The 9815-nt window shown below is 54.0% G+C and overlaps 1 protein-coding gene across 1 annotated transcript; it reads left to right on the top strand.

Moving 5' to 3' along the window:
• The first annotated feature begins 506 nt into the window (after positions 1-506).
• Positions 507-9553, top strand: TM4SF19 (transmembrane 4 L six family member 19). Its single transcript, XM_029071084.2, has 5 exons — positions 507-813; positions 1022-1099; positions 6006-6175; positions 7601-7824; positions 9239-9553. The coding sequence occupies exons 1-4, from the start codon at positions 634-636 to the stop codon at positions 7821-7823; spliced, it is 651 nt and encodes a 216-aa protein (XP_028926917.1). The 5' UTR covers positions 507-633; the 3' UTR covers position 7824; positions 9239-9553.
• Positions 9554-9815: the final 262 nt, after the last annotated feature.

Here is a 9815-nt window from a genome sequence, read left to right as displayed (position 1 = left end):
ATAAGGGATTTTTTTTTTTTTAATCATATCTGTTAAGCGACTGCGTGCCAGGCTCTGTACTAAGCACTGGGATGGATGCAAGATCATCAAGTTGGTCACGGTCCCTGTCCCACATGGGGCTCACGGTCTTAATCTCCATTTTACAGATGAGGTAGCTGAGGCCCAGAGAAGTGAAATGACTCGGCCAAGGTCTCACACAGCAGACAAATGGCCGAGGCGGGGTCGGAACCCAGGTCCCTCTTACTCCCAGGCCTGTGCTCCGTCCCCTCGGCCACGCTCTTCTCCAATGATCAACAAATATCAGAAATGTTATTCGTGAGCCACCCTTGATCCTCTTAGGAGGAGGAACGAGATGCACTGAATCCCCATTTTACGGATGAGAAAACTTTGGCCCAGAGAGGTAAAGCGATGTGCCCGAGGTCACACGGCGGACCGGTGGTGAAGGGATTTGGGCAGAAAGGGAACGCCGTCGTCCGGGAGCGGAGCGGGGCTGACCTCCCCGCCGCTCCAACCGGGGAGGGGCCTTGGGGGGTCTCCCTGGGCCCCGCTCCGGAAGAGGCCGAGGCCTCGGCGCCCCCTCGGCCAGTCCGTCTGTCGTCCCTGCAGGGTCCGGGCCCCGGCCTGCCCCCCGCCATGACGTGCCCTGCCTCCTGCTCCCGCCTCCTGGGCTTCAGCCTCGCCGTCTTGGCCCTCCTCGCCGCCGCCGTCAACGTGGCCCTGCTCTTCCCGACCTGGGAGGGGACCTACCTGAGCGACGGCCACATCGGCAAGCACGCTCTGCTGGGCCCGGGCCTCTGGGGAGGGGGCCTGCTGGTGAGTGGACCCTCCCCCTCCTCCTGGAGTCTTCCCCCATCCCCGGGGATTGACACAGACCCCCAAAGGGGCCGGTTCTGAGCCCTGACGGTCGAATCTGCGGCCCGCTGGGCGGGAGGAGAGCTCGGGGCCCGGACGGTGGAGCGGTCCGAGGAGGGAGGCGTGCGGGTGCGCCCCGGGCCGACCCTGCCCTCTTCTCCTCTTCCAGGTGCTGTGCGCGGCCGTCCCCATCGCCGCCTCGGGTTGGAGATGCGGCTGCTTCCGAAACTCCGGGCCCTGCCAGAACGTAAGCCCAAACGGAGACCCTGCTCGCCCCGCTGGGTAGCCGGAGGGCTCCCGGGAGAGCCGCGTGGCCTAGGGAAAGGAGCGCGGGCCTACCAGTCCGAGGACCTGAGGCCGGTTGCTGGCTGCGTGACCTGGGGCGAGTCACCTCGCCTCTCGGCGCCTCTTAGTTACCTCGACTGCTAACTCCATCAAGTCCCCGTATTTCTTGAGCGCTTACCTTGTGGAGAGCACTGCTCTAAGAGCAGAGGAGAGTACAGTACAACCCGATTAGCAAAATGGGGATTAAATACCTGTTCTCCCTCCTACTTTGACCGTGAGCCCCTTGGGGCCCAGGGACTGGGTCCGACTAATTTCCTCGAACCCACACCAACGCTCAGAACTGTACGTGACACAGATTAAGTGCTTAGAGAAGCAGGGTGGCCCAGGAGAGGGGGCACAGGCCTGGGAGTCCGAAGGCCCTGGGTTCCAATCCCCGCTCCTCCTATTCTCTGCTGTTTGACCTTGGGCCGGTCACTTCACTTCTCCGGGCCTCAGTTCCTTCATCTGTAACTTGGGGATTCGCATTGTGACGGGCCAGCAGACCTGCTTACAGGAAACTGCTGAGCACGGTGCTCTGCACAGAGTAAGCACTCACAATAAATACCACTGAATGAATGAATGAATGAATGAATGAATGCTAAGAAGCAGTGTGGTCTAATGGAAAGAACCCGGGCCTGGGAGTCAGAGGACCTCGGTTCTAATCTCATCTAATGACTGCCTGGAGCTCGTGTAATTTCTGAATTTGCGTCAGCTGGTACAGCTGTCTGTGTTTGTAAGTTTTTTCTCTCCCCACCTGAAGCGGCGTGGCTCAGTGGAAAGGGCCCGGGCTTGGGAGTCAGCGGTCATGGGTTCGAATGCCGGCTCCGCCACTCGTCAGCTGTGTGACGGTGGGCAAGTCACTTCACTTCTCTGGGCCTCGGTTCCCTCATCTGTAAAATGGGGATAAAGACTGTGAGCCTCACCTGGGACGACCCGATTACCCTGGATCTCCCCCAGCGCTTAGAACGGTGCTCTGCGCAGAGTAAGCGCTTAACCAATACCAACCTTATTATTATCATCTCTTTTCTCTGGGCAGTTTCAAAGGAAGGGTAAGGCATCGTTTCTGTGCTTGAGAAATTCTGCAGTCCGACTAGCAAAACCACCCGTTCATTAGCTGTTGTACCAACTCTGTTAAAATGAACTCGCCCAAGCGATTAGTAGGGTGGTTTCTACCCAGCTGAGCGCTCAGTGTTCACCAGTGATTGACTACCAAGGTTAATAAACAGGTGGTGTGTCTGAATGGCTCTCTCTGCTCCTGCCTTCTGCTGCCATCCGGATGTTTGTTTTTCTTTTTGTCTTTCCAGCTTTACCCCATTAATCAATCGATCGATGGTATTTATTGATTGCTTTCTGTGGGCAGAGCCTTTTACTAACAACTCGAGAGAGTCCGCTACACCAGCATGGCCTAGTGGCAAGAGCCCCGGCTCGGGAGTCAGAGGTCGCGGCTTCTAATCCCGGCTCTGCCGCGTGTCCGCTGTGTGACCTTAGGCAAGTCACTTCACTTCTCTGGGCCTCGGTGATCTCATCTGTAAAATGGGGATTGAGACTCTGAGCCCCATGTGGGATTGGGACTGTGTCCAACCTGATGGCCTGGTATCTATCCCAGTGCTTAGGCCAGTGTTCAGCACACAGTAAGCGCTTAGCAAGCACCATATTATTACTACAGAGTAAGTAGACACGTTTCCTGCCTACAAGGAGCTTATGGTCTAGAGGGGGATGACAGACATTAAAATGAGTAAATTAAGAAGCAGCGTGGCTAAGCGGAAAGAGCCCGGGCTTGGGAGTCAGAGGTCGTGGGTTCGAATCCCGGATCCGCCGCTTGTCTGCTGTGTGACCCTGGGCAAGTCACTTCACTTCTCTGGGCCTCAGGTCCCTCATCTGTAAAATGGGGATTAAGACTGTGAGCCCCAAGTGGGACAACCTGATGACCCTGGATCTCCCCCAGCGCTTAGAACGGTGCTCTGCACGTAGTAAGCGCTTAACAAATACCAACATTGTTATTATTATCATTACCCCAGCACTTAGAACAGTGCTTGGCGCATAATAAGCGCTTAACAAATCCCATCATTATGAATTGAGCATTCATTCATTCCATTGTATTTACTGAGCGCTTACTGTGTGCAGAGCACTGTATTAAGCGCTTGGAAAGTATGATTCAGCAGGCATCTGTACCCAAGCGCTGTGGGGCTGAGGGTGGAGTGAATAGCAAGTGCCCGAAAGGTGGAGAGACAAATGCTTAGGCGACATAGGGAGTCGGGGAAAAGTCGGCGTCATCCGGGAAGGCTTCTTGGAGGAGATGAGGCTTCAATAAGGCTTTGAAGAAGGGGAGAGTGCTGGTCTGGCACGGAGGAAGGGGCCAGAGGCAGGACGTGGGCAACGGGTAGGTGGCCAGATAGACGAGATCAAGGTGTAGAGAGGGAACGAGCTGATGTTAGAGGAGCAAAGCGTGCAGGCTGCGCTGTAGTAGACGATCAGTTAATGAGATGTACATCGCCTTGATTCTATTTATTCGCCATTGTTCTCGTCCGTCCGTCTCCCCCGATTAGACCGTAAGCCCGTCAAAGGGCAGGGACCGTCTCTATCTGTTACCGATTTGTACATTCCAAGCGCTTAGTACAGTGCTCTGCACATAGTAAGCGCTCAATAAATACTATTGAATGAATGAATGAACAGTTAGGCAATGTTTGTGGGAGCGAGCCGATCCAGTGCTTTGAAGCCGTCGGTAAGGAGTTTCTCTTCGATGCCGAAGGGGACGGGAAACTCCTGGAGGTTCCTTAGGAGTGGGGAGACATAGACTGAACGGTTTTTTTTAGAAAAAAATGACCCGGCCAGCAGAGCAAAGCACGCACTGGAGAGGGGAGAGCCTCGAGGCAGGGAAAGCGACAGGGAGGCCGGAGTAGTAATCGATCGAGGCGGGACTGGATAAGCGCTCGGATTAACGCGGCAGAGCAGTCGGAGGGGGAAGGGCGGATTCTAGAGATGCCGTGAAGGTGGAAGCCACAGGATTTGGTGACCCATTGAATATGTGGGTTGAATGAGAGAGACTCGTGGACTGTAGATCGTAAACTCCTGCAGACTCTAAGTTCCTTGAGGGCTGGGATCAGGTCTCCTCACCCTCTGATGGACTCTCCAAGCGCTTAGTCCGGTGCTCGGCACAGAGGAAGAGCTCAGTACATATCGTTGCTGGATACGATTGAGTGAGTGATTGGGCCTTGTGACAGTCTCGTTCTCTCTTCATTCATTCAGTCGTATTTAGTGAGCGCTTACTATGTGCCGAGCACTGTCCGAGTCTCACTCTTTCTGAGCGTCTTTCCGTCTCCCTACGGGCCTCCGTCTCACCAGGTGTATTCACCTCTGGGCAGGGAACAGGTCTGCCAACTCTACTGGGTCTTGCTCTCCCAAGCGCTTGGTACTGCTCTTGCCCGCAGTAAGCGCTCAATAAATAGCATTGATTGACAAGAGCACCGAGAACATGGCTTGAGCACTACCGACTCATTTTACCCATTACGTGCTGTAAAATCAAAGCAACGTCTCAAGAAACCAGGAATCCCAGTGGGGAAATTATTCAGTCAGTCAGTGCTCAATAAATAACTTCTCTGGGCCTCAGTTCCCTCATCTGTAAAATGGGAATTACCTGTGAGCCTCACGTGGGACGACCCGATTACCCTGTATCTACCCCAGCGCTTAGAACAGTGCTCTGCACATAGTAAGCGCTTAACAAATACCAACGTTATTATTACAGTGAGTACTTAGTAGTAAATAGCAATTCATAATTAGTAGTTAGCAATTAGTACACTGCCTGCACCTTTCTCCCTCCTACTGTCTGTCTACCCTTCTAGACTGTAAGCTCGTTGTGGGCGGGGAATGTGTTTGTTGATTTTTGAATATTACTCTCCCAAACAGTACAGTGCTCTGCACCCAGTAAGTACTCAGTAAATACGATTGACTGACTGCCCTGAAAAAGGAAGCATGTACTACTACTAATAACAATAATGAGCATGATAATAACTGTGGGATTTGTTAAGTGTCTACTAGGTGTTAAGCACAGGATAATCCAGCTGGACACAGACTCCGTCATGGGACTCGCTGTCTAAGGTGAAGAGAGAATAGGTCTCTCATCGCCATTTTACAGATGAGGAAACTGAGGCCCAGAAAGTGAAGCCATCTGTCCAAAATCACACCGTGGGATCAGAACCCATGTCTTCGGACTCCCAGGCCCGTGCTCTTTCCACTAGGCCATTCTGCTTCTCCGGAGCAGCAATTGCAAAATCAATATTGGATGAGGAAGTCGCTGTGGAAGGGAGAGGGTTCCGTGACGATCCCATTTTAGAGTGGAAAAACTGTGGCCTCGGGAGATGGCGTGATTTCTCCAGTCAGGTAGCTGGATTGGAACGGAGTTGGACCTTTGCTGAACTGAGCCAGTCGATATTAATATTGATGGTATTGGTTAAGCGCTTACTGTGTGCCAAGCACTGTTCCAAGCGCTGGGGTAGATACAGGGTCATCAGGTTGTCCCACGTGGGGCTCACAGTCTTCATCCCCATTTTCCAGATGAGGGAACTGAGGCAAAGAGAAGTGGCTTGCCCAAGGTCACACAGCAGACAGTGGCGGAGCCGGGATAAGAAACCCACGTCCACTGAGTCCCAAACCTGGGCTCTTCCCACTAAGCCACGCTGCTTCTCTATCAGTCGATCGACGGTATTTAGTGAGCACTGTACTAGGCGCTTGGGAGAGCCCAATCCAACCAAATCAGCAGACACCTCCCCTGCCCGGAAGGAGCTTCTGTTGCATCGCAATTGCGCCTGAGTGTTTTTCCTTTCAATGGGCAGATGCTCCTCTGCCTGCTGACGGCCGGCCTGGCTTTCTTCGGAGCGGCGGTTTGCTTCGTCGTCTCGGGCGTGGCCCTGAAGACCGGCCCCCTCTGCCTGTTCGACGTCGCCGCTCCCAACCGGACCCGCACCCAGAAATGGGGTTATCCCTTCCTACACCTACACCGCAGGTATCTGGCTCCCAACGGTCCCCGACTCCTGCAGGTCGACAGTCTTCGGCGTCGGAATCGGGGTGTTTGTGGCGCGCCCACGGTGTGCCTAGCACCGTACTCGGCGTCGGGGTAGACGACCCCTCCCGCCCCCCCCACAGACCGTCAGAGTGGACACGGTCCCCGTCCCACGTGGGATTCGCAGTCCAGAGGGGAAGGAGAACAGGTCTTTAACCTCCATTTTACAGATATGGAGACCGAGGCCCAAAGATGTGAAGCGACTTGCCCAAGGTGCCCCTAGTGGATTAGAACCCAGGTCTCCTGCCTCCCAAGTCTGGGCTCTTTCCACTAGGTTATTCCTTTTTAATTTTTTTAATGATATCTGTTAAGTGCTTACTATGTGCCAGGCACTGTTCTAAGCACTGGGGAGATACAAGGTGCATACACAATTCATGGGAGAGCCTTCTGAGAAGGATCATGTCCCATCCCTCCGCTTCTAAGCAGGGCCGGGCCCAAGCCCTCGACAGCTGAGAGCGGGAATTCTCCTCCGGCTCCTGAAACGCCTTGGGAAGGAGTTTTCATTGCCTCCCTCGGGACGTCCATTCTGGTGTCTGCGATCCTGGAAGTCCTTCCAGTTGTCTAACCTCTTCCTACTGCCAGACCCCTTTGGCCTCACTCTAAACTCGGTGGAGACGAGGGGGTTCGGCCGTCCGAGCCGGGGGTCACCTCAGGTCCTAAACGAAGTGGGACTTATTTTTAATTGGTATTTTTTATGGTATTTGTTAAGTGCTTACTATGTGCCAAGCACTGGGGTCGCTACAAGCTAATCAGTTTGGACACAGTCCCCGTCCCTCCTGGGGCTCACAGGATTTGTTAAGCATTTACTAGGTGCCGGGCCTTGTATTAACCGCTGGGGTGGATACAAGCTAATCAGGTTGGACACAGTCCCTGTTCCATATGGGGCTCACAGTCTTCATCCCCACCGTACAGAAAAGGGAACTGAGGTGCGGAGAAGTGAAGTGACTTGTCCGAGGTCACACAGCAGACAGGTGGCCGAGGTGGGATTAGAACCCAGGCCCCTGCTCTTTTCATTAAGCCACAGACCCTCTTTGTGTCCCTATAGTTTGGTTGGAGGAGCGGGGTAGGGATCGGGAAGAATGGGCTGCAGTCGCGGCGGAGTGGATAGAGCCCGGGCCTGGAAGTCAGAAAGTAATGGGTTTCAATCCCAGCTCCACCACTTTTCCGCTGGGTGACCTGGGGCACGTCACTTCACTTCTCTGGGCCTCCGTTACCTGATCTGGAAAATGGGGATCGAGACTGTGAGCCCCAAGTGAGACAGGGACTGTGTTCAACCCGATCTGCTCGTCTCCGCCCCAGGCCTTAGTACAGCGCCTAGCAAATAGTAAGCGTTTTTCACAGATACCGCACTTATTGCTACTGTTGCAGGCTCCTCCCCTCTCAAAGCCTTACGCCTGGAAGGGAAAGACACTATCTCCACGACCGTTCGCTCTGGGATTCCGTCTGCATCGAGCCCCCGGAAGCCGTGACTTGGCACGTCTCCTTCTTCTCCACTCTCCTGGCCATCAGCCTCCTCCAGTTGCTCCTGGTGGTCACGCACGTCGTCAGCGGCTTCTGTGGCCTCCTCTGTGGATTCTGCGGGAAGAGCTAAGGTAAATCAGCCCCGAGGAGACGCGACTCTCGACTGTAAGCTCCCTGTCGGCAGGGGCTGTGTCCGTTTATTGTTCTACTGTCCTCTCCCAAGTGCTCTCCACAGAGTAAGCGCTCATAAATACTACTGATAGACACTCTTCCCTGGCCCAGCGGCAGTCGGTCCCTCGACGGTGTTTACTGAGCGCTCACTGCACGCACAGCACTGGACTAGGCGCCGGGGAGAGTTGGTTCACGATCCCTGCCCTCAAGGAACTTACCGTTAAGAGAGCTCTCTCAGCTGGCTTGGTTGGGGTCAGAGGGGTGGGTTCTGGGGAGGCCGGGAGGGCACTGGTGGGGTTTAGTTCCGAGAGGCGAAGGAGCGGCGGTGGAGAGGGGATGAGGAGAGCAGAGGAAAGGAGAAAATTACAAGCTGTGGGACAAGCTGAAGGAGACTTCCAATTTCCAAGGATTGGAGGCAGCGTGGCCTAGTGAAAAAGCACAGGCCTAGAAATCAGAGGATTTGGGTTCTAATTCCAGCTCCACCACTTATTCATTCATTCAGTAGTATTTATTGAGCACTTACTATGTGCAGAGCACTGTACTAAGCGCTTGGAATGGACAGTTCGGCAACAGATAGAGACAATCCCTGCCCACTGATGGGCTCACAGTCTAATCAGGGGATATCAGACCGCTGAATCTCTGCTGAATTAGATTTACCTGCCGAATGACCCAGAGCAAGTCACTTCACTTCTCTGGGCCTGTTTCCTCATCTGTAAAGTAGGGATTCAAGATCTGTTCTCCCGCCCGTTAATTCCCAGCTCCCCCCCACTTACCTGCTGAAGGACCTAGAGCAAGTCACTTCACTTCTGTGGGCCTGTTTCCTCATCTGTAAAGTAGGGGTTAAAGATCTGTTCTTCCGCCCGTTAATAATGATAACAGTAATAATAACGATGGTATTTGTTAAGCCTGTACTCTGTGCCAAGCACTGTTTTAAGCTCTGGAGAGAAGTCAAGGTAATCAGGTTGTCCCCCGTGGGGCTCACAGTCTTCATTCCCATTTTACAGGTGAGGTCACTGAGGCACAGAGCAGTTAAGTGGCTCGCCCAAAGTCACACAGCGGACGGGTGGCAGAGCCGGGATTAGAACCCGCGTCCTCTTTTCGCTCAGCCACGCTGTTCCGCTCCCATTTAGACCGGGAACCCCATGTGGGGCGGGGACCGCGTCCAACCCGATTATCTCGTCTCCAGCGCTTCGTAAAATCCTTGGCCTGAAACCAGCGCTTAACAGATACCATCATAGTCATTATCAGTAGGAGGCCTCTGAGGATCTTTCGGTTCCTTCAATCAATCAGTGAGCTCTTATCGTGTGCAGGTCAGGGGGAGTGTGGCCCATAACGGAGTTGATGGACACAGTCCCTGTTTCGATTCTTTTACAGCAAGCTTACAGTCTTCACCCATTTCCTTCTTGCTTCGGTGGACTCCGGGTGACGGACTCTACTCTCTCCATCTGAAAGAGGCACCTTTGGACTCCACACCCGAAAACCAACGCGCGGCAACTCCCCTCCCCAGGCCAAAGCCCGGGCCAACTCACCCCGGGGAACAACCTAGATCTTCCGGTCCAGAGTCCAGCGGTGGGATGGGCTTCCCCTGCGAGGGGTGTTTGTTCTCTGCCTGGCCTGTGGAACAATTCTGCCTAGAAAGAGAGGAAGAAGGAGCCAGAGCAGGGAGAAAAAGGAGACAGCTGGTAAACGGGGGAGAGAGCCACCCCCTCCCACCCCCGCGGCACTGATGTACGTGTCCCGTAATTTATTTATTTACATTGATGTCTGTCTCCCCCTCTAGACTGTAAGCTCGTTGTGGGCAGGGAATGTGTCTGTTCTAGCGTACTCTCCTTAGTACAGAGCTCTGCACGCAGTAAGTGCTCAATAAATACGACTGACTGACTGACTTGCCCTCTCAGCTGACGGTTTGAGAAGCAGCGTGACCCAGTGGAAAGAGCACCAGCCTGGGATT

Source organism: Ornithorhynchus anatinus, chromosome 1 (assembly GCF_004115215.2).
Source record: "Ornithorhynchus anatinus isolate Pmale09 chromosome 1, mOrnAna1.pri.v4, whole genome shotgun sequence".
NCBI classification, from domain to species: domain Eukaryota; kingdom Metazoa; phylum Chordata; class Mammalia; order Monotremata; family Ornithorhynchidae; genus Ornithorhynchus; species Ornithorhynchus anatinus.
The sequence above is the reverse complement of the archived record's forward strand: the minus strand, read 5'-3'. Positions and strand labels throughout refer to the sequence as shown.